This window comes from Anser cygnoides, chromosome 4 (assembly GCF_040182565.1).
Source record: "Anser cygnoides isolate HZ-2024a breed goose chromosome 4, Taihu_goose_T2T_genome, whole genome shotgun sequence".
Lineage (NCBI taxonomy): Eukaryota > Metazoa > Chordata > Aves > Anseriformes > Anatidae > Anser > Anser cygnoides.
Genome location: NC_089876.1, coordinates 34,089,233 through 34,113,927, shown reverse-complemented (window position 1 = coordinate 34,113,927; position 24,695 = coordinate 34,089,233). Strand labels below are relative to the sequence as shown.

The 24,695-nt window shown below is 40.9% G+C and overlaps 1 protein-coding gene across 3 annotated transcripts; it reads left to right on the top strand.

Moving 5' to 3' along the window:
* The first annotated feature begins 755 nt into the window (after positions 1-755).
* Positions 756-22,868, top strand: ANXA5 (annexin A5). Of its 3 annotated transcripts, none has more exons than XM_013191357.3 (12): positions 756-914; positions 7,090-7,174; positions 8,288-8,382; positions 9,981-10,094; positions 12,334-12,424; positions 13,351-13,430; positions 13,872-13,928; positions 17,077-17,170; positions 18,408-18,503; positions 19,033-19,091; positions 21,187-21,309; positions 22,337-22,868. In XM_013191357.3, exons 1-12 carry the CDS (start codon positions 906-908, stop codon positions 22,397-22,399), a joined length of 966 nt encoding a protein of 321 aa, XP_013046811.1. In that variant the 5' UTR covers positions 756-905; the 3' UTR covers positions 22,400-22,868. The 3 variants fall into 3 exon arrangements, with proteins under 3 accessions (XP_013046811.1, XP_013046810.1, XP_047934082.1); XM_013191356.3 differs by lacking the exon at positions 756-914 and adding an exon at positions 1,119-1,359; XM_048078125.1 differs by lacking the exons at positions 756-914; positions 21,187-21,309; positions 22,337-22,868 and adding exons at positions 1,119-1,359; positions 19,194-20,215.
* The last annotated feature ends 1,827 nt before the right edge of the window (positions 22,869-24,695 follow it).

Genomic DNA, 24,695 nt, shown 5'->3' with positions numbered 1-24,695 from the left:
AAGGAACTCGCTATTCCCTTCATTTGTCTGTCATCTAATCTAGATTGCCACTTCCAATGGATTAGAAGCAAATGAGATTTTAGTAAGAACATCAGGCCATTTTATCAAATCATTTGGCTCTTGGTCCTGCAAATAAAGCCAGCTGGGTGGATCTCCTGTTTTTCCTGAGCTGTATGCACTCTTCTGGGACAACAAGAAACGATGGGCAAAAGACTGAAGTTTACATCATGATCTGCAATTCTGTCGGTATTTTCAGAGCAAAAAAAACACCACTCACTTTAAGACAAAAGTGACCACTGCATGTTAAAAACCTCACGTAATGAGGTTGTGCCTTATTTTGGCAGAAACGCTGAATTCCATTTGTGTTGTAGTCTCTTTTCCTCCTTTCATCTAGCACACAGCTGGATTGCATTAGACTGGGTAAGCTGCAAGCTTTCAGCACCAGACGAAAACGCTTATCGAGCCGCCGTGCAGACGGCTTCCCCCGTGTGTCCCCTCCCGGCCCTATGTCCTCTGCTCCCCGTCCCCTGAGGCGGTCCCTCTGTAACAGTGAAAACTGGAGAGGTAAAACCCATCATCGTGCTCTGGCGCTATAACCCCGTTACAAGGCTGGGCTTACTCTGTCAACCCACTTTACTCGGAAGCTAACTGGACTAAAACGCCTACTTTGAAGCCCTGGCACCCCGTTCGCTGGCGGGGCGAGCCCCGAACCCCACCGGGCCCCACAGCCTCGGCCCGCCCCGGGCGGTGCCGGCCCGGCCCCCGGGCGGAGCGGGGTTGCCTCCCGCCTCCACTCGCCTCACTGCCTGCTCCTGGAGGCTCCGGCTGTGGTGGTGAGCGGGCACGGACCGTCCTCATTCGCTTTCTGCTGACTCGGACTCGGTCCCGACCCGGCGAGCTGCGAAATGGCGAAGGTGGGTGCCGGCCGCCGTGAGGGGAGGGATGGCCGCCGCCCCGCTCGGTTCTGGGCTCCATCCCTTTTCCTTTCCCCCGCTAATTTCTTGCCGCTCTGCCTTAAATCAGCCTGGCGGGGGACGTGGAGAGGAGGAGGACGGGGAAAGCGGCTCCATCATGTGAGGAACACGTCAGGCACTACTTTATTATTTTTTTCGGTTAGTTTCCACTCATTTGGCCAAGTTTTCGGTGCCGCGTGTTTATATTGCGCCTGGGCGTTGGCGCTCTCCGCTGGGCGAGGGAGGAGAAAAACCCAGCGGTGCTCCTCCTCGTCGGGCCCTCCTCCTCTTGCTTTGCTCTATCCCGCTTAATTTTTCTGAAAGTTTTGCAGCTACGAGACCAGGACATCGCCTGAGCCTTTTTCCTTGTGTCGGTGTTATGTTTGAACCTGGATGGAGGCTGGCAGTACGAGGCAAACTTGTTTGTTTTAGCGTTGTGTCAAATACATCTACCATATGCTCCGAGCAGTACAAGGGTTGGATTGCTTATTTATGGGCTTTGTACGGCTGTGGAAAGGGGAAGCCATCAAATTGCAGGACTGCCTTAGCAAAAGTCTGGGTGATTGTGCAATTATGTACTAGTAATTCGGTGGCAGGTGAACTAGGTGATCCTCAAAGGTCCCTTCTGACTGAGCTAATCTGTTCTTATTCTGTCTGGATTTATTTTTAAGAGAAAGAAATTAGTTTTCAAAAAAGTTATTTTTAACAGTATTCTGCTAAATTTTTTTTTTTTTTAGGTGTAAAGAGGGGATTCAGTTTTTTTATTCAAGCATCAAGCGTGGTTTGTTTAGGATGCATCTTAGGAAAATAAGGACCCCTACCTAAGTCTGTGCAGGGCATCAGACCAGAGATTTACCTGAACAACCTTTTATTACTGTCCATGTAATGTTGCATATGTGTTTGGGGCTAACTTCCTTTTAGTAAAAACATGCAAATTTGCAGTTCACCTGTAGTCTGTTCCACAGACACACTAGCTCTCAATCTTTTTAAAAGGAATATTTCATTCTTTGTTAGTGTAAACCAGCTCTTCTTGTCCTTGTGCAGCGGAACTTTCTGCTGCCTGAGGTGACGCTTGAGCTACTGACTGGGGTGAGTTGTACTGGGCTGAAGTCACTGGAACTATGTAGTCTTGTACCAGGTAGGTCCAGCCCTCCAGTTTCCACGTTCAGATGGCTGCTTCCCACTGATTTAAGTAGCGTTCTTTACCTGTGCGATTATGCAGCCAAAAAAGAGAGACTGAAACAGTGTTAAAGCTTTGCAGCTTGTAATTAATAAAATTAAAAAAAAAAACAATTGAAGAATAAGCTCTGCTCCTCATGGCAGGTATCTGTTCCTAATTTTATTGCACCATGAAGTTATGGTAAGACGTGAAAATACACATCAATTAATTATGAAATGCAGAGTATCAATTGACAGTAGTTATTTATACGTGCAATTGAAGGTTCAATGTTCACTAGACTTTAGTACACTGTGCTGTCAAGTCTTTTTGTAGTCTAGATATATCTCTGAAGAATAAAACCTTTGAAGAAGGTAAGTTATCTTTGGAGTCTCTGTTGCTGGTTTTGCTCAGGAAAAGGATGGCAAGTGCTACGTGTCCAGAAGAAAAGGTTCATTCATTTTGAGGGAAAACTGCAGCATGCCATAATGTGCTGTACAGACTGGTCCCTCCGTGCCTGTGTTTATCTGCTTTCTTTGGAGAAATGCTGCAGTCCTAACAAGGCGTCTTTTCTCACACATCTGTGTACGTAGTGATCTTTGTTAATACATAGATGTGTATGAAGAACTCTTCCTGCTTGCTGAACGATCGTCTGGAAGTGCTGCTCTGTGCTTGCTAATTCGGAAACCGTGAAAGAAAGCACCAAGAATTATAATCTGTATGTTGAGGACTGGCCTGTTTTGGGCTGCTACTCCCAAATGTTTCCCTGCAATGAAGTTGGGACCGTATTGTGTGTCTATTTATAAACTGGCAGGAAGGTGGAGGTGTGGCTGCTGTGTGCAGTATCCGCAGCTCCTGGTCTGCCAAAGTGCGCGTGTGACTGGAAGCACAGGAGTAGTATTGCTAACTCCAGTATTGCTTTAGAGGATTATTTCTCACATTCTGAAGTACAAATGCCTTTTTAGAGTTGTGTCCTGAGCAGTTCTTTGGCTTTGTTGGGGTTATTTGCGAGGACAGGTTCTCTGACAGTTTTTGCAAATGTCACTGCGTTGGTTCCCAAGTTGCCATTGCTTGATCTTATCTTCTCACTCTCTCTTTTCTGCTTCTGCTTTTTTTTTTTCCCCTTTCTTTCTGTCCTCGTTATCTTTGGTATCTCTATGGTGTATTGACTCATAGTTCAGCACAGCTGTTGTGCAATTCCGTCTTTTTGTCAGAAGTGCAAATATAGTAGGGCAGATGTGAATATGGTCTGCTGACCAGAGCTTACTCCTTCCCTTTAAGTGGGCAATCTGAAGCATTGCTAAACTTATGGAGGGTTTTTATAGAAGTCTCTTTAAAGTAGTTAGATATTCATACTAGCTCCATGGCTCTATGCATCCACTCACAACATCACTTATGTCCTGTTGTTGTCCTGTATGCTGTTGAAATTTTGGTAGGGATGTATAATCTAATTCTTATATGGCATTGGCTTTAATACATAGTTTGAACAGGGCTCTGTGTGGTCTTCAGTGACCACAAAGGCTTTCGCTTTGCCGGTGGACACTGTGTTGTGTTTTATCTGCGAGATGGGAATGCTCATTTAAAAAAAAAAATAAAAATCTCAAGTTAGTCTTTAATTTACTCTTAACTCGTGACCTTCTGGGTTCTTTCAGTGTTCTGGAAATAGCGTGCCTATTCTGTTTGCCAACCTGTGTGCTGGAAAACATTCTCCATTTCCATTCTCAGCACTCCACAGTTTTCCTGTGCCATCTTGTAAACAGGTGGCTGATTTAGGTAAAAATCATGTCACATATCACCTGCTCTGCACTAGACACTGGCCTTTCCAGTGGTAAATTGATGAGACCCTACTTCTGTTGCTGCTGTGCAGCATCATGAAAGGGGGTAGCTTGTCACGTATGGGATATCTGGCTGGTATGAACTTGCTGTGAGAGCGTACAGAGCAAGGGCAACTGGAAATAAGTCTGAATCAGTTCAAGTATGCTCTTTTGTTTGCTGATAATGAATGCTTTGTATTGAACAGTGGCTAAACGTCTTGTGGCTAGGAAATCTTGTGTGTGCTTGGTGGGGAGAAATTAAAAGGAACCTTGTTAAGTGGCTGTTGTTGATTTTGCACGTTTCCTTGGCTGTTGCCAGGGTATGTGGCCACATGACATCAAATTGTGAAGCAAAGTTGTCTGTTGGGAGAAATTAAAATAGCTGAGGTGCTGGTTAGAAACTATTTGCCTGGTGAGATTGCATCTTCCTGTTCTTCTGCAAGCTGTTGTTAGAGCAGAATAAATATAAAAAAATCAATAGCATGAATTTCTTTGTTGGAGGGGCATGAGCTCTAAAGCTAGATCTTCTCTTGCATTGAGAGTTATATGTTTATATATATGTTATATGAATATATATATATATGTATTTTACTTTTCTTTTCATGCTAACTAGTGTCTTCATTGGTCCTGTTGGTAGCTGCCTGTTTATTTCTAGTCTATCATCTCAAATTGTCCTTGTGCTACCCGTGACTGCTTAACAGCAGGCAGTATATTGGAGTATGTAGAAAGTGAAAAGTGTGGGTAGGTTTGGGGTGTTACAGTCCTGCAATATTCTTTCTGTTGAGGCCTGTTGTCCTTCTCTTTGTTTTACTATCCCCAATGTGGAGTGTTGATATTTACTAAGGGATATTTACTAAGTTAATATTTACTAGTGTCAGTTTCACGTCTGTCCATAGGTGGCTTCTGAAGGTGCTTTTGGACTGCAGGTTGGACTCTTTTTTGCGCCTGCAAAACTGTATCCAACATAGTCTTGTACGAGCAGTCCCTGCCGATGGCAGAGTTGCAGCACTATTTCTGATTCGCAAGTTGCAGCACTATTTCTGATTTGCAAGCTAAGTGCCTCTCAAGTACTGCCTGAGGGGGATGGTTTAGCCAACCTCCAGTAAATGTGTGTTGGAAGGGAATGCCTGGAATGTAAAAGGTACATCAAGAAAACTGTTTTTAGGTTACAGCTGCACCAGAAGTATTTCAGGAACTGTTCATCAAACTTAGTATATGGTAAGGATTTCCACTATGTGCTTCGAAAGAGAGCAGAAAGTTTCTTAATAAAAATAAGAAGGATGATTCAGAGTGACTTTTAATCTGTTTATGCACAATGTTTGCGCATACTTGCTCTAAAACAGCCACACAGCGATGTTGGGCCGTTGTCACGCGACTTAGGAATCACTTCAGGAAATGCCCCTTGCTTATAACAAAATAAGCAAAAGAAAACTTTAAGTGATTGTTTTATCCAAGACCTATTGACCAGAGGGTGATTTTCAAAGGAGGATTGCGGTAGTTGTATAATACTCAATGATATGAAAGCAGTAGGAAATACCCTTCTAAATAACCCCGTTCTGGCTGGTACAGTAATAACGGAGGAGGAGGAAAATAGAGGCTTTTCAGACTTTATCTGTTCTACCAGATTAAATTCCGTTTTATAAATTTGATACCCAGATCCTTGAGGTTTCTTCATTATAGCTTTTGGAATAAGCTAGGAAAAAGACTCTAAGTACATATTACTGTAGCTAAATTTGAAGTGCAGCCTAAAAGATTACTTGTAATGGGAAGAACAGGCTGCTCCAGGGGAATTGACATGTTTTTAAAATAGGCTGGCTATCGGAAAACATCTACCAGAAGGAAGTTTGTTGTTGCTCTTAAACACCGTGGTACTTTGTGTTCTGGATTTCTGATGTACAGTGGGGGTAAGCCTAACCCATCGCTACTGCAGCAGCGGGAGGGATAGGGATTCCCTGTTGGCAATAACACACCCGTGGCCTGAGAGGCAGCAGTGCTTCCGGGCAGTTTCTGGTACGTGCTCACCAGTTCTTTTCTCTCCGTGCTTTTCTGGCTGACCCTACCCTAGATGAGTAAATTGGCTTGAAACCACAGCACTGTGAGGCTGAAATTGTTAACTCGAGGGAAAGGCTGTGTCACAGAGGCCAGATGGCTCTGCTGCCTGTGAAATAGTCTGGTGTCAGTCTCAGTGGAAGTCTTGGCATTTCCTTTTGTGTTCTTCCTTGAGAGTGGAAAAATGCCCTGCCTGCACTGATTGTTACTATAGTATGCCAATACCTACATTAAATTTTCCTTCTTCAGCTGTTGGAAAGCCTCCCTATTCCCAAAACCCAGCTGTTTCCCCTTTTGGCTGTTTCTTGGCCTTTGTAGTTTATAAATTACCTATATGTGTATAGCACAGTAGGTTCTTGAACTGTCATGTTTAAATAAAGGCAAGACTGTTCTGTGAGGGTGATGAATATCTTTTTGTGTTTGACTCAAGCAGAAAGTCCCTGAGGAATCATTTTCCATGGAAACCTAGTGGAATTCTGTTTGTGTTTGGATGGGCTCATCTTTTATCTTTCATTTGAACTGTTATTTCTTTTTGGCTGTGAACTACTATGAGCAGTGTAGCTGAGTAAAAAGGTGCTTACGCCGAAAGAAACGTGATGGAAAAATTGAAGGTCATTGAGGAGTTCAGTAGGTCTCGTTTGCAGGGTGATGGAAAAAATCAGTGTGATACTGGTTGAAACCTCCATCAGGCTTTCCTTGAGGGAAGGAAGTTCTTATTTCCCAATGTGTCTTGGGTCCTTGTATGGCTTATCTGGCCTACGTGATTTGTGCAGTTAATTTCCCAAATGATTCCAGGAAATGATAATTTCTTAGTCATTTTCCTGCATTCATGCTCCAGTGTTGTGAGAACCAATCCTGCAAACTACCTTTATGTAAATAAACCTGAACTTAGCTGGTCTACTGCCGAACCTTTCTAGTAGAGCTGTGTTTAAATACCCACAAACTGCTATTTAGACAGACAATTGCATAAAAAATGTTAATGGTTTTTGGATCTTGGATTCAAATCTAGCCTGAGCTCATGTATGGAGAACTGTAAGATGCTGTTATCTTCTATTTCATGTTCTATTTCATGTTTTTTTTTTCCTCTTTTCCCACCTTTTTTTTTTCTTCCCTCTAGTCCACAAGAGGCACCGTGACAGCATTCTCTCCTTTTGATGCCAGAGCTGATGCAGAAGCCCTTCGTAAGGCCATGAAGGGAATGGGTAAGAACAATATATTTTATGAAGAAGAAAGAGCTCTCACTCCTGCTTTGAAAACACCCTTTCTGAACTCATTCTTTATGTTAGCAGATGAGGATAGGGCATGTGTCCACATGCTATGGAATGACAGCCCCGGGACTACAGGAGTCTGGGCATGTCCTAGTTCTGACTGTGTGTCTCTCAAGGGTGTTGATTTTTAGATTAGCACAAGTTAAAAATGATGATTTGGACATCGCGCATTTAAAATTTGATGCTCCACAGGCTTCTCCGCACATGCGGTTTTATTGTGCAGTAAGATAGACTATGAATTTTAAGGGAACAACTGTGGGGAATTATCACAGAATAGCAGAAGCTCTGTGCTTGGAAAAGGGGTGACAGCTCTCTCTGTCTGGAAGTGGCTAAACACGGGGCAGTTATTGTGACCAAAGAATACGAGCACACAGAAGGAATGTAGCCTAACAAGTGACCTGTAAGCTCATGCTGTAGCTTTCTACCCCAAAATTTTTCTGCGAGAATAAATTCTAATTTGATACTTTCTTTGAAGCTGCCTGTGGGAAGAAGCAGAGGGGAAGGAAAAACAGAATACAGTAAACCTCAGGTCTATGGACAAATTCAATAGAGCTAGCAAGGTGCTATGTTGTGAGGATAAATTTGTAAACTACTGCATGTAAAACCAATAATAGCTCCACACTTCCCTACTCTGGGGTGTTTTTTTTGTGGGTTACTGGACTGTGGTTTTCTGGGAGTTGACAGAGCATTTATTCTGAAGTATATCTCTTGGGGAGCCTGAAAGCAGGCCTGTTTATAGAATAAAGATTGTGACTAACTGTTTTATACCTGATGGCTAGGGTGCTGGGGGCAGTGTCCTGGAACAGGGCACTGATGGAGAACAATGCGTATTCTCCTGTCATGTTCTTGCTACAGCAGAACACCAGACCTGGTGGCTCAGCTTGATGTGTGGACATTTGTTATTTAAAGGATTTTGCTGTTTATCAGTAGATTTTTATTTTCAAAGTGTCTTTCTTTGTCTTTTTAGTTTGTGTTACTGCTGGTTTTTGTTATTGTTTTTTTTAGAATGTGCTTGTAACTGTTGTTGTTCTTTCTTTCTAACCTCAGGGACTGATGAGGACACTATTCTGAAGATCCTTACCAGCAGAAATAATGCTCAGCGTCAAGAAATTGCATCTGCCTTTAAAACACTATTTGGCAGGGTGAGAAAAAACAAACGAACAAAAAACTCTAGAAATGAGCTGAATTTGGCCTATGATGATTAGTTAAAACCATGAGGTGGATTCATCGTGCTCTCTGTAAAAGATTCCTTGGAAGAAAATATAGTTCAGTTACTGTCTCCCCCATCTCCCTATAGAATGATAGAACAGTTTGGGTTGGAAGGGACCTTAAAGGTCATCTAATTCCAACCCCCCTGCCATGGGCAGGGACACCTTCCACTAGACCAGGCTGCTCAAAGCCCCATCCAGGCTGGCCTTAAATACCTCCAGGGGTGGGGCATCCACAGCTGATCATCCAAGCTGAACAATGCCAACTCCCACAGCCCGTTTTCAGAGGAGAAGTGCTCCAGCCCTCTGATCATCCTTGTGGCCCTCCTCTGGACTCTCTCCCACAATCAACATCCTTCTTGTGCTGGGGGCCCCAGAACTGGGTGCAGGATTCTGGGTCCAGGTCTCACGAGAGCAGAGCAGAGGGGGAGAATCACCTCCCTTTTCCTGCTGCTTTTGATGCAGCCCAGGACGTGGTTGGCTTTCAGGGCTGCAAGTGCACGTTGCTGGCTCGTGTCAAGCTTCTCGTTCAATCAGTGCCCCCATGTCCTTTTCCTCGTGGCTGCTCTCAATCCATTCTCTGCCCAGCCTGTATTTGTGTTTGGAATTGCCCTGGCCCAGGTACAGGACGTTGCCCTTGGTGTTGTTGAACCTCATGAGGTTCACACAGGCGCACCTCTCAGGCCTGCCCAGGTCCCTCTGGATGGCATCCCCGTCCTCGTGTGTGTCAACCACATGACACAGCTTGGTGTCATCGGCAAACTTGCTGAGGGTGCACTCAATCCCACTGTCCATGTCACTGACAAAAGTATTAAACTGCGCCGGTCCCAATACTACCCCCCTGAGGAGCACCACTCATCACTGATCCGCCTGGACACTGAGCCGCTGACCACAACTCCTTGAGTGCAACGATCCAACCCCATTGAGTGGTCCATCTGTCAAATCCACATCTCTCCAATTTGGAGACAAGGGCATCATGGGGGACAGTGTCAAATGCTTTGCACAAGTCCAGGTAGATGATGTCAGTAGCTGTTCCTCTGTCCGCTAGTGCTGTAACCCCATTGTAGAAGGCCACCAGCTTTGTCGGGCACCATCTGCCCTTAGTGAAGCCATGCTGGCTGTCTCCAGTCACCTCCTTATTTTCTATGTGCCATAGCGTAGTTTCCAGGAGGATCTGCTCCGTGATCTCCCCAGGCACAGAGGTGAGATTGACTGGTCTGTAGTTCCCTGGGTTTTCCTTTTTTTCCCTTTTTAAATATGGGAAATCCTTAAGTCAGGCTAGGTTGGAATATTCCATTTAGATTATCATGAAGAAGTGGCTTTTTTTCTGCACATTATTAAAATACACCATAGGTTTTTGTGCAAAAGCTTATATAGCTTCCTATTAGTATGCTTCTAGTACTGATACTGACCTCATCCTCAGTATGGAAGGAGTTATCAAATACTTTGGCTCGAAGTCTGCCACGTAAAGTGATAGCAGGAAGAGAATTTTCTTTACAGAATTCATTACAGTACTGTTTGTTCCGCATTAGGATCTTGTAGATGACCTGAAATCAGAACTCACTGGCAAGTTTGAAACACTGATGGTATCTTTGATGAGACCAACGTATATTTTTGATGCTCATGCACTGAAGCATGCAATCAAGGTAAGGAGAATGAAAGAATAGATTGAGTATATCATATACAGTGTTTGTTGCTCTTCTGTTGTGTATAGGAATGAACATTCAGTTAGTAAGGGAAATGATGATAAAGTTGGCTTTTAATTAGTAATGTTATACTAACACCTGCTAATATCACTAATGCAATTGTTTCAATTAAAATTTGCATAGCATAAGACTTGTTCTGATTTAGGTTTAACAAGCAGATCAGTGGTGTTTTTAAATTATTTTTTGCTGCTGAAGTCCAGTGGACGCTAGTTTTTCTGCTGTGAGCAACCTAGGATTTGTAGCTGTACAGCTGTCTGCATGGTCTGCAAATTAGTTTATAGCATTTCATTAATGTGGTGGTTTTTGGTTGTCTCTTGTTGACTGTTATTTAAGCGTGAGAGCTTTTAGCACCTGATGAAAACAGTCCAACTCCAAAATTGGTGGGCTAGCATGCCTGTGTAAACTCCCATCGAGCACCAAAATTATTAGGGGATGTTATCTGTGTTGAATGTGTTCTAAAAGCTCCCTCCAGTAATACAGAGACAAGAGTTAACAAATCCTGTCAGTGGTACTTTTTTTTTTAACATTTCTCTCTTTGGTGAGTGCATTTATTACCTTTCTGGGAAGGCTAGGTAAAAAAAAAACAATTTGCAGTCTGTATGTTCAGATATCTTAGTGTGTTTTTTCATGTGTTCCTATTTTGTCCCCCTTGATCGCACCTGTTTGATATCCCCAGGCTGTGGAAATTCAGGAATTGGATGTCCCTGTGTTGTCTGCAGAAACCTGTTGATTAAAGTAGATGACATTGAAGTTGACTGGTGTCAGCTAGTGCTTGGTTGGGTGATGCTAGCACTCCCCAAATCCTTGATGAGCAGCTGGTTAATATGTAGTCAGCTGTGCAAGCTAGTGATTATGAACCCATGACCCAGCAAATAGTGTCTCAGACAACAGAAACTGTAATCCTGGAAATTTTTGTAATGTCTTTATGTGCACTGGGGGAAGGGAACATGGCACCTGACAAATAAACTGATAAAAACCTTGCTGACTGAAAGGAATGAAAGTATTCCCAAGCTTCTTGTGTTGACTTAAGGGTCAAAGACTGACAGGGAAATGACAGAACAGTTGGTACAGGAGGAAAACAGAGATAATGGAACAAGAGCGTTTTTGTTCTTGTTAGTTACAACAAATGGTATTAAACACAGGATCATAGGATCTCAGTGAATGTCTCTGCACAGGACGAAATGTTGACACTAGCTGCAATTCAGCTAAAGTGGATAAGAGCACTAAAGAAGATGTGGCAGCAGGAACTTCACTGCAGGATGACAACTCAGCTAAGGGCATTGTCTGTGCTGAAGATTGAGTTACCTACTGCTGCTGCTACAAGGCTCCTTAGAGGACTAATGTAATAGTGCTTGCCTTACTTGTTGAGTAGGCATATTCTTAAAACAATCTATTTTGAAAATGTTTACATGTATCTTGTTAGATTTATATTTTGAATATCTTTGTACACAGTATATTGATTTTTTTCCCTATAAGAAGTTTTCTCTATAGGAAGAACTGTAAATCACAGAATTGTCTAGGTTGGAAATAACACACCACAGCAAAAAATAATAAAAAATACACAGAGTGAGGGCTCCCTTTGGAGTGTAACCAGCAATGGCTTATTCTTATAGGCAAAGTAGACTCACATATGTGGCAAGAAGATATTGCCTTGGCTTTTGTAAATTTTATCCTTGTGAAAGCAAAGAGTGCCTGTTTTGGCTATGTATAATTAGAGTGCAGCAACTATTTGGGGGCCTGGGTTAGCAATTCTATTGTAAAATGTGTTTGCTTACAATGGAAGGGATGCTGGGTGACTGTCCATCTGTGTGCTAATCAGTGAAGGGCAGTGTGTGAACTAGAGCCGAGATGGAAACTATTCATTCAGTTACTGTCACATCATCGACTGTAACAGTGAAGAACGGAGGTATATCTGGGTGTACGTGACTGTGGAGAGGCTCATCTGAGTCCTGCAGCAGTGAGCTTCTTTTAAGTGTTGGGTTGATTTTGAAAACAATCATGCCAGAATGGAAAGAAATTTATCTTTCAAAGCCTCCCAGGATAGACTAGATATTACCAGAAAATATTTTTTCTTTCTTTGATCCAGATGTATGAGGTGATGCTTGCCTTTGGTTGTCAAAGGGAATACTTATTTTCCTTCTGTTACTCAGTCAGCTGATTTCTTCTTGCACCCTTGTAGGGAGCAGGAACCAATGAGAAAGTGTTGACTGAAATTCTTGCCTCCAGAACACCTGCTGAAGTGCGGAATATTAAACAGGTTTATCTGCAAGGTAAAGTTCAGTATAAAATTAAGTTCTGAGTTCTCCTTTCAGTTTTTTCAAGATGATTTTAACACATTTAAAAAAAGACCTATCTGTGAACTGAGGCATGTATCTAACAAGTGAGATTTTGTTCTGCTGAGTTGGAAACTTTGTATTGCAAGAAATTAGGGTATGGATTGCAAGCTAAAATCCTTTTTATTTTGGGGCTATGACTGGGATATGCAGTGTTTGGTCTTTTTGTGCTTCATAGTTAGAATTCATTCAAATGTATTTCTTTATTCCACCCATTTTTTTCTTTCTTTTGAATAAAAGAGGGTTTTTAAAAACTGGCATCCCATAAAGAAACAGGATTTTTTTATTTTATTTTTTTGCTTTTCACTTTGTTCAAATGTATTGTGTTTTTTTGATTGTCCATAGGAGTACATGCTCTCACCCTGTGAATGCATGGGTTACTTTTTTAAGGCAATATTTAATTCAACACTTTTGTATCTATGCAGATTCCTCCCACACAAGAAATTCTCATATATTAATAAAGTTCAAGACAAAACTTAGAGTTCCCAAGGACAAAATTTTTTGGATCGAGACTTTTATAAGCTGCTTTCTGTTAGACAGTTGTGAGACTGCCATATTTCTGTATAACTCCAGATCTATATGCTCTTTAGTTCCTTAAAGAGCTGAACCAGTGTATGTCATTCTGTATTTCAAAATATTTTAAGTAATCTGTGCCTGAAACTGGGTGTGAGATGGTACCTTTCCATCTCTTTTAGAATAATATTAGGTTGTAAGGGAAGGCAGAATATGTCCAATTGTTAAAACTGTTTCTGACAAACGATTCCACAAGCTGTGAGTCAAATCCACTTTCTGCTTTTCCCTGTTTTCTCATCAAAATAGTGAGGAAGTCTGTAAGGTGGTGAATGGGTGTTGTTCTTTTGCAGAATATGAGGCTAACTTGGAGGATAAGATCACAGGAGAAACATCAGGCTATTTTCAGAGAATGCTGGTGGTCCTTCTGCAGGTCAGTATCTCTTTGTATGCCTACGTGTGTGTATGATTTTCTCTTCTTTTTGATGTCTGATGTACTCTTGTTACTTTCTGCTTACTGACTAGGGTTTCTAGATAGACTTGGTGATAGGCAAGATTGGTTCAGAAACTGAATAACTCTCCCTGAACTTATGATCTTGAGCTCTGTAATGAGCCATTTCCACAGCTCTGGCTTGAAAAGCTTCTATGATACTTCTGGGTATAGCAGAATGCCTGCTGCATAGGTTTTTGAAGGTAATAAAACAGAACGTTTATTTCCTAAAGACACATCCAAGCAGAAATGAAAAGTGGGGCTGTTTTTGGATAAGGTGCATTAGGGATTGACTTCTCACAGCAAATTTTACAATCTCAATATATTAGGTAGGGTTTATTTTATTCACCTGTCAGCTTAACAATTTTTTATACTTGTTTTTAGGCAAATAGAGATCCTGATGGCAGAGTTGATGAGGGTCTTGTTGAGCAGGATGCTCAGGTGGGTGAATGATTTTTTTTTGTGTGTGGGGAGATGGTATTTCTACAAGTTACCTCAAAAAGAACATGCATAAATATAGTTCACATGTGAGAGAGAACTTTTATGATTTTGTGTGCGTTTATTTTTTCTAATACGTTTTGCTACACTTTTATATGTTTTGAACAAAAGAAGTGACAAAAGGTGAAATGTTGTGATCAAGACTTCTGGCATTTCTGTGTTTCAGTGTAAACCACGTCTTGTTTTATTTATTACTTGTTGAGGTGCCTGAACAGAACAGTGACTAGGTTATAAGAAGAGAAGGTTGTAATTGTTGAGGCTGTGTGATGCTGAGGCCTTGACTGCTGAAAAACTCAGCAGTGTGTTACTAGTTTATTGTTTAACACCTGATTTGGGCTTCTCTCTAAATTCAATCCTAATGTAAATGTATCTTGTATCATATACATGTCACAGAGAAATATTAATGCTATTCAGTAAGGGATACATCCAGAGAGGGTGAAATATTAAAAAGAAAATATTCCAAATACTTTGTGCTACTGTAACAAATTGACAGTCCAAGAATTGTCCTCTGTGGAGTTTCTAGGGACCCACCCATTGCCATTTGTGAGTATTTTCCATGACTTTGTCACTGATCACTAAACCTATGTTGTACCCAGGAAGAGAAGTACCAGCAATAAACTTGTATCCGTGAAGTCTTTTGCAGGATTCTGTAGGCTTTGTTGTTGTAGTTGTGGTCAATATTTCAGAGATTCAATTACAGAACTAATGGATGTTTCTTCTCAGTTGTTTCAGATAGCTCTGGGTTAGAGATTTTCTCTCGTAAATTGTCAGTCAAGATGAAAGAAAATGTATGAATTGTTCAAGGTGACGAGGAAAAACAGGATACCAGATCAATAAAACATTCTCGTGATAGCAGGGCAAGACGGAGAAAGAGAGAGACCTGTGCCAATAAGATGTATTTTGCCAATCCTTTGTTATGTAAATTCAGAAAGCATCATTCTCCTTCTATTAAAACTCATACTGTGAAAACTGGAGCCTGGAGATTAAGGAGACACCATACCTAAATGTAGAAAAGTAGTTTTCTAAATGGTCTCTCTGGTTTGTTACGTACGTTTGGCTTGAGCTGGGACCCATACAGAGAAGTGTTTTGTCACATTTCTCGTAGCTGTTTTATGCAAAGATACTGTTAACATAGCTGGAATAGATTCAGAGCATTTTCTAATGATTATTGCCAGGTGCAGGTGATCTGAATTGAGGCAGCTGACTGTAAAAATGCAAGACTTTTTCGCTTCCAGATGTTTGCCTTGATTACTGCGATGTTTTGGGAAGGGTATGGTGGCAACCTTTTTACTCAGTAGTGATTATTTATTTATTTATTTATTGTCTTTGATCACTAAACATACAAGTTAATTCAAAGTGGTTGGGGAAAAGGCATTTGAGGTGGTATGGATGTGTAGGGAACTTGTAAGATTTTTCTGAGAAAACTTAAAGGGGGAAGTGTAACTTCTTGCAAGATGTTTTGTGAATATCACTTTTTTAAGTTATACAGTTGAAGTACATTTTAGGTATTACGTAGTAGCAAGGCCAGTGAAAGTTTAATGCAGTTTAGCTATTTTTATTATTATCAACTTTGTTCCTGACAATGAGATCAATATGAATAGCACCTGGCTTAACGCTTGTTTCCAGTTTCTTCGTAAGTGAACGGACACGTCCCTGCTTGTAAGACACTGCCCTGATTTAACACTTGCTTGAACTGTTATTCAGAACACTGCTTAAGACAGTTACTACACCACATTGGTGATTCAATTTAGGGGAAGAACTTCTTTTATTTATACATGATGGTGGGAGAATGTATGGAGATCTGTTGCTTGCCATTAAGAAACTCTAAGATCAGGCTAGATGATCATGCTTTAGTTTAAAGACGTTATTTCTAAAACTGAACGTTTGTAACAGTGCCTTTAGTCCATGGGAATATAAGGTGGGAAAATGCAGCCTAGTTGTTAGTAACTGTTAGAGCTTACATAAAATGCCATTCACAGCTTCAGGTATCTCCAAAGAAATGCATTCCTGGAGTCTCTAAATGCTGTGGTGGGACATGGATGGAGAGTGCTGGTATTCATTTGAAGAGCTTAGCATATATTTTAAACTAAATATCCTTGCAATGCTTTAATGGCCTTTTTTCCCCCCTTTTGTGCTCTGTGTCATTAATATATCAGCAGTCACAAATGCACTTTATATAGGATTGTGGGACAAACATAAATAGAAAATTGGTAGCTTTGCAATCAAGTTTTACAGTACGGACAAACAGCTGGCCAACAGCATGGCTATGCAGGAGATTTGGTTGAATGGGTTTTTCTAGGAAATATTTGATTGTCTTAGTACAGGTGGTAACTTGTTTGCCTGCCTTCTATTCACTGAGGAGGGAGAAAAGAAGCTGTATGCTCTAATATCTAAAACCTTTCTCCTTACATTGTGTGATGTTCAGCACGCAATTTGGAGAAAGGATTCTGAGTTTCATCATTTTTTTTCCTCTGTTGTTTACGCGAGTTTTTGGAAGCATTTCACTTTCCTGAAGTTTGCTAGTAGCCTTCAGACTAACCTGAGGAGCAATCACTGTACTCTAAAATGATTAAAATCTGTTAATGGTCTAGTTTTACATTGGTTAAGAATTTAGCATCTGACAAATCATGTTTCTGAGGGCTTTAAAATCCTTTTGCCCCTCTTTTTTGGAAAACTTCCTCCTGGGCCGAGTTAGCAGGGTTCTTCCATTGAGATGAGTCATAATGTAATAAAGTTTTGCCAGTTTGATTTAAAATAGGGGAAGGGGAAAAAAAAGGCAGTATTAGGAATGGATTTTATTTCTTGGATTATGAGTTTCAGAAAACTTGAGGCTTATGAAAGGGACTACGTACCCAGTCAGTTAGTGCCTTAAGCAGTATTATTTATATAAATGCTTTTGCAGTCAATTTCAGGCTTTATCATTTATTTCTTTCTAAAGTCAGTTTAGTATTTGGCAATTTTACATCTTTTTTTTTTCCTCCAGCTATAGCTTGTTAATAATTTTCCTTAGAGTAAGTTGAATGGAACTTTTTAACAGGATGTGCAACCATATCACAAATGCTGTTGTTTTAATCTCTTCAATTTACAACAGGTCTTGTTTAGAGCTGGGGAGCTGAAATGGGGAACAGATGAAGAGAAGTTCATTACCATCTTGGGAACCCGAAGTGTTTCCCACCTAAGGAGGGGTAGGTAATATGGTCCGTGTATGACTGAAAACTTCTGCCTGAAGTCCTGGTGTTACCCAGGTGGTGGTAGAAATGGTAAAAGAACCATTTCTGGTACTGCATTTGTCAAGTCCGGTAACATTTATTCACTTCTTCCCTCTACTTTATTTTTGTTTCCTATAATTCACTTCTTCCACAGCAAGAAGTGATCTGCTGCTTGGAGTGGTGCAGTAGATCTGAGGAACAGCTGGAGTACTTCTTTCTGGATGCGTATTTATTTTTTTTCCTTTTGGAAGAGGTCATGGCAATAAAGTGATTCTGAGAGCCTGTTATGAGTCACCACAATCTGATGGAGATCAGCCCTGAAAAGATCAACCCCTTTATAGGTGCATATTCTATTAGCTGTTAATAAAGAGACAATAATATTTTTCCTGTTCCTCATCAATTCAAAAGTCTGTTTTATTAAGCTGCTTAGGGCATTGGGATTAAGGACCACTAAATTTTGCTTTGGTTCTCTAGTCTCTTTGTTTTTCCTTTACCTTTTGGATTAGTTGGATTTTCAAAGCTAATTTGATTTGTGATTTTAAATATTTATTTATTTTTAGTGTTACTGGCATTAAAGCAATCCTAAAGTTTGTTTATGTTCATCCAACATGTACTTAGCATGATAGAAATGTAATGTTTCAACGAAAAGTTGTCTTACCGATACTTATGAACACAGACTGCCAGTAGGACAGCTTGCATGAAGTTAAGTGAGTGGGGTAGCTCAGCACAGACAAGATCTTAGCTTAATGATAGCTATGCTCTGCGACAAAATGCTTATCACTTCGTACAGCTTCCTATCTTCCCTCAGAGGGGAAGGATCACCTGCTGGCAACCTTCTGGCAATATTCTTCCCAATGCACTCCAGGATACCATTAGCCGCCTTTGCAGCAAGGGCCCATTGCTGGCTCATGCTCAGCTTGGTCCTTGGTCCCTCAGGACCTCCAGGTCCTTTTCTGCAAAGCTGCTTTCCAGCTGTGTGGCCCCAGCATGTTCTAGTGCATGGGGTTACTCCTCCCCAGGTGTAGGAACGTGTTGTATAATAACAATCCAGTAGGAAATAGACATTTAAAATAGGTCAGAGGGGAGAATGAGTGGACAACAGCATTTGAACAGTGGATGATCAGATACAGATGTCATTAACCTGTACTGAGAAAGATACTGGGGAAAAAATCTGACTATACATGTGACACTAAGCACACTTTCTGTTTTCCAGTATTTGACAAATATATGACTATTTCCGGCTTTCAAATTGAAGAGACCATTGACCGTGAAACCTCTGGTGATTTGGAGAAGCTGCTTCTGGCAGTTGGTAATTACAGAATTAATAAATCTCAAACTGGCCTTCTCTCTTTTAATCCCTCGAATTCTACCCGTTACAGAAGTGGCATGAAAACATGGTTCCTTCTTAGCAGGATCTTAATAGACCCAATTTTTGTGTTTAGAGAATAAGCCTCTACTCTTTTTTAACAGATGGGGGAAAGGGTGGGATGGTGGGAAGGAGTGGGGCGGGGAGTGGTGGTGGGGACTGCATTCTGTTCATGATGTGCACCGCCACCAGAAAGTGAGACAAAGCTCTGCCTTTGTATTCCTGGCATCTCATTTTTGGACAATGCTACAGTAGACTTGTGACTGGGAGTAGAACTTGGCTAGTCAGGTCTCTTCTGTTACAGCATTTTAACTCCTAGAACCCAGAGAGTTGTAGCAGAGGAACAGTCTAGCTGGCTGTGTGCTCAGTTGTCAGCATTGGAGAGAATGATGCAGAAGCACGCACCTTGTCTTGCCAGTGAAAGATTATCTCATGTTGAATAGCAATCAGTAATTCTTTGCCTTTTTTTCAGTGAAGTGCATCCGAAGTGTGCCTGCCTATTTTGCTGAGACTCTATATTATTCCATGAAAGTATGTATATGTTTTCCACATGTCACTTTCCTTCTCCCCTGGCTACTGTTCCTCACCCTTTCACTTGTTTTTCATTTCTTCTTTCACTGCAAATGCCAACAGGATACTGTATCACTAAGCATCTGCAAAAGGTTTGGGGTATGCAGATCTGGAACAGGCTGCAAACAATTCATGTGCCTTTCTTTGGGCTGATCGTAAGTTTATCAGACCATAAGTATTTGACTGGAAACATAAGTCTCATCAGCTGTTTTTGGACTTGATCATCTTACAACGGAAAACGTCTGGCTAGATCCATTGCATGCCTTCAGCTAGATAAGGACTACAGTGCCTTAAGGTGATGGATATGTTTAGGGAGTAAAGATGACCAAAATCTGAACTGCAGATTGTGTAGATTTAGTGCTCTTTGTTTTAGAAAAGAGTATTTACAGGCTGAAGGTGCAGTTAGCTTTGAAACACAAATTTAATGGCTGATTCATCCCATTTTGAGAAGGAAAAGTAACTTTTAAGAGAAAAAGGAAAGAGATCTAAACAGCTATGAAAGACTCTGGAGGGGAACCCCATCAGCAGAACAGCTGTGTTTCTGTTGTCCTTTCCTTCCCTTGAATAGGAAGAGATAAGCAGGAAATCCGTATTTTTAAATCACAGTGACTAATAGTAATTAAAACCCTAGGAAAGATGAGGTAGGTAGTCTTTTGTTTTCAAGCAAATTATCACCTTCCCTGAATATATTCCTCCCTTCCCCTGAAAAAGCACTGAAGTGTGTTTGTCACCAGGTGGTTGTGCTGATGAGGTGTCAGCATGAGAATTGATGAAAAGAGATGAAACGGTAGCTTAATTTTTAAAAGCTGCTTTACTGCTTTAATAAGCATCTGTTTAAAAAACGGTTCAGATGGAAAATCCAAAACATGCTACCAGCATGCTGAACTATGTGAGGAGGACCACTTTTTTCTTATTTATTTTTATTTTTTAAAGCATGCTGTAGAAAACTTTTTTTCTGTGGATTTAAGAAACTTTCTGATTTCTGTTGTGAAGAGCGTGACTCAAGTCTGTTGGTGAGATCCAATTTTTTTAAATAAAATCATTAACCTCTCTTTGTAAGAAAAAAACCATTATTTATAACTTTGGCAGAAGAGTTTTTTCTTGTTGTTTAGCAGTTTGACATGATAAAGTTCTACAATGTGTCTGCTTTCATGATAGGGTGGGGCAGAGCCTGGCTTTTAGCAGATTTTAATGTCAAATCCTACTCAGAAACAACTGGACTCACGGCATAACTTTTGAGCAGCTTTAGGGCATTTTTAGATGTAACCCAAGAATATTACAGCCAGTCGAAGGATTGAGTGACCCTGGACATTAGGCTGAAGATGATCGTGGGGGCTCTGCCAAGTCCTTCCTTGAGGTGCATTAGCAGGTCAGCATGTGAAAATGTGTATTGCTTCGGCTTGTGTGGAGTCTGACTTGTCTGAGCAGGAGGGGTCGGTGTGTCAGTCTGACACCGCTTGCTAGTGCAAAAACTTAAAATATTTAAAGCAGTGGAGATGAATAAAAGAGTTCTGTGGTTGGAAAGGGGATATGAAGTTTGTCTTCATAATAAACACACAGCTAACTTGTGGAATGGGTTGCTCTGCCTGTGTCTTGCTCTACAATGTTACATGCTTGGTTTTAGTCATTAGTTAGGATTTATGTGCCCCCTTCCAGAACTGACTGCACTTCTGCAGTCTGAGGCTTCACTGAGATGGTGATATGCATGTGATTCTGATTGTAGCAATCAGATATACTACTGTGTAATCTTGGGACTGGATTATTTTAAATTTATCTGGGCATTGGCAGTTGGGGTCTGTGAAGATGAAACACAAAATTAGAGGGCTGTGTGGCACTTTGCCAAACTCCTGGGGCTTAGAGCACCTCACACGGTTGGTCCTCTGTTCTTCGCATTGCAGCGTGAATGCCTTGTGATACTGTCCCAAATACTCTGTTGCAGAGTAGAAATGTAAAGCACAAGTGTTTTGAGACACCACTTGCTTGTTTTTTTTGTTGTTCTATGACAGTAACCGTCCATGACAAACTCATAGTGTAATATTTAAACTTCTCTTTGTAGGGGGCTGGCACTGATGATGACACCCTGATCAGAGTCATGGTTTCGAGAAGTGAAATCGATCTGTTGGATATTAGACAAGAGTTCAGAAAGAATTTTGCTAAATCGTTGCATCAAATGATTCAGGTAAAATTTCTGTTTTGTTGTCAGGGAAATTAGGGGTATTTAAGACCCAATTGTTTCCATCGTTTGTTTTTGTGGAAGGGAGGGAGGTGGGTGTGTGTAGGGCTGGACATCACAGTGTTCTCTGAGAGCAGCAGTGGCTGATCTGCAGTTTTATGAAGTACCAAGTAGTGTCATTTAAGTGGGAGACGTTTCCTAAGAAAAGCTGAAGGTTTCTTTCCAGTGTTTGCTAGGAGAGCAGATGTGGTTTTCTGAAATTACACTTACTCATTTTTTTCCATTTTTAGTTGCTGCTTCATTTCCTTTTTCTTGTCTGGGTTCCTTCTGATTTTCAATGCTTTAGAGAGGGTGCTGGCTCCAGAGAAATAGCAGTGGGGTTGGGAGTCTGTATTACCATGGAGTCAGAGCTGAAATCTCTGATTGTGCTGTGTGGAACCTCTAGCACTGTTTAAGGTGGAAGAAATTTCACTGGAATCATTATCTGAATCATAATCTCCTTTGAGTGGGTGGGAAGGAACAGGAAGGGAAAGAGCTAGCAGGAAATCCAGAGCCAGCGGTTGCAGGATTGTCGTGTACTTGCTGCAAAGTTAGACCAAAATGCCTTTTTTCCTTGTAATTTTTTTGGGGTATATTTTATTTTAAATGCTGCTTTCTTACCTTTTTTTGTTATTACTCCTTACTTGATGATCTGTCTGTTACAACATAAAGTTCTCTGCTTTTGGTGCTGCTTCTGGCTTCTCCTTTTCTTGGACTTTCTCGTTTGCAGTTGAATGCTTTTTAATGTGCAATAGGTAGCTCAGTTCTAGTGAAGCTTTCAGGAGCTTTTATCGTCTCTGAAAGTCTGTCTGTGTAAATATAGCTCCAACAGAAGAGGCGGAGAATTTTTTTGCATCATTCCTGAGCCAGGAGTAATCCAAGTGGATTTCCTGTGGGTGGGACAAATGCGTAATCCGTTAGTCTTCATTGGCAGCTGCTTTTCCTTGCATTTCTGTGGTTGTGACTCACGGTGACTGGTTTGTTATATTAACAGAAGGATACGTCTGGGGACTACAGGAAAGCACTCCTGCTCCTCTGTGGTGGAGATGATGAGTAATGGTGGCAGCGACATGAAGGATTTGTTGTACTCCAGCTTTGCAGCCCTTCAGTTAGCATGCCTAGCTAAGTTTTTGCATCTTAATGCTTTCTGGCTGTTTGAATTTATACTAGTATCGCACTTACTAAAAACGAATGTATTATCCAGCTGATAATCAGTCCCTCCTTCAAGTGCCTTCGGAGAGTATGCAGAAGTCCTCATCATGCAAGATGGGTCCTGAACACAGAACCCAGTTATTTGCAAGTGTTTTGCTGAAATAGGGAAAAAAAAATCTTGTATTTCCACTAATAATTTAAAGACCTTTTTTTGCTTTTATTCTCTACATTTCCACTGAATGTTAAGCTAGTTTTAACATTGCAAATGAAGAAAAGGTATCCTTTGTATGTAATATTTGAATGAATTTGCTGATCCTAATAAAACCAGTCATTGGAAATCTAAAGAACCAATAAATTTTTTCCCTCTCAGCAAAGTTGTATGTGGTTTTTAATGGGAAAAGATCCATTTTCCTTTTTCCTGATTCTACTACTTTAAACAGTTGTTCCATTTTTCCCTGCTAGTATGCAGATTTATAAGTATATATGATGTTTTCCGGCTGCATGTCATGACGCCTAGTACTAGACTTCTGTGATAGGGGCAGCTGATGAAGATCGGAAGAAAGTGATCCATACTTTAGGAATCTTGCATGAAAAAGGGAATGTTGCAGCACCACTCTGATTGGGTTAATGGAGCAGAGCACAGCACAAGAGAAACACCAGTCTGCTATATAAGCTGCCTTAAATGTGCTGCTTTAGTTTACCATTTATGAATGGCTTTGAAAATTAAATTGACGTGTGAAGAATAAACAGACTGTTTCATGCATTGTGAAGTCTAAACACCATGATTCTAAACTTAGCTTATCAGTTAGTCACATACAAGAGCTGTAGAAACTGCATGTTTTAAAGTCCTATTGAAATTGATTCTTCACAGATTAAGAGCTTTTAAGCTTTCAGATTGAATAAGTATTGAAGTTTTAAGATTTTGACATTATAATTGTGAATTTTTACTGTCAAGTCTCGTTAATAAGTACTTGGTTTCTGATGTAAAATATGACAACATCTTATAAGTAAATATGTCAACTAAAGCCTGATCTACTCTAAAACCTTGTTTTCAGTTCTCTTGCACACTTAGACGCTCTTGCATACTCACTTTCCCCCTCACGCTGTCTCCGTCTTCCCCACTTCTTTTTGTCCAAATTGGAGACTTACAGACTTAAAACCAGCACAAGTGATTTTCTTAGAGACAGTTAAGTGCTCCTCTCTGCTCTTCCTGGACAGTTTGCTGAACTTTCCATGTCACTCCCTGTAAGTGAGGATGGAGTGGGTGTGGTTTGTATCTCCACTTGTGTAATTTAAACTAATCTAAACTGGTGCTGCCATAATCCTGCCCTGCCCTGTTTTTCAGGCTGCATGTTCCTGTGACCCTCTGGTGAGCGGATCCAGGGCCCTGGGCTGACAGCATCCAGCCACAGAGGTACAGCACGGTGTCCTCAATAACTCACTGTGGTATATGGTGAGGGCTGCTGCTGCTGGATGGATGGGCTAGGAAAGTGCAGGATGAGGCAAAAAAGTTGTGGGAAGGCAGATGGGACTCAAGCTGGGTCGTCCTGAATTGCTGTCTGCTGTCACAAACTACCCAGGCTTATAAGAGCCTTACCAATGTTCATAAAGGGAGTCTTCAAATTTCTTTCTGCAGGTACAGACCCAAATTATGAAGTTTAGGTTGCATGTGAAGTCAAAGGTGGTGCTTGAAATCAGATTACAAGGATCTCATGACTGTTGCATTAATCAAATCTTTTCCTTTTCCACTTCTATCTTGCTCTGAGGGGGATGGAGGTGAAACATAGATGTAGAGAAACTACTTAAGCATAATGTACACAAATATGCATAAAATATATTTGATGCTCAATACAGGAAGACTTAAATACAGTCAGTCCAGACATATCTAAGCTGTTTGTATGGTTTGCTACTCGACCAGTTAGAGACCTTGTTTATCTGGGTTGTGTTTACCAGGTTGTCACAGCAGAACAGTGTAGTGCTTTGGAATATGATCAACTGTTTTTCAAAAACCATAATGTAATGGTAGTAGTGTTCAAGCAGTAATATTTTTATTTAGGTCTTTAAGTGTTTGGCAGAAGAAAAATCTATAGTATGTGTTTGGATTTTGTTTTCTTCTGTTTCCAAGGATTTATTTTCAGCATTTTGCATTTTTGCTTTCTGTCACGTCCTTACAAAATGCATTAACAGTGTGTTAGTCATCC

Excerpts from the sequence above, each read along its gene's own strand:
- ANXA5 (XM_013191356.3), top strand. The coding sequence starts at position 1,333 with ATGTTTGAACCTGGATGGAGGCTGGCA. Across the intron at positions 13,431-13,871 it reads TGCTGGTGGTCCTTCTGCAG|GCAAATAGAGATCCTGATGG; the intron begins GTCAGTATCTCT and ends ACTTGTTTTTAG. Across the intron at positions 13,929-17,076 it reads TTGTTGAGCAGGATGCTCAG|GTCTTGTTTAGAGCTGGGGA; the intron begins GTGGGTGAATGA and ends AATTTACAACAG.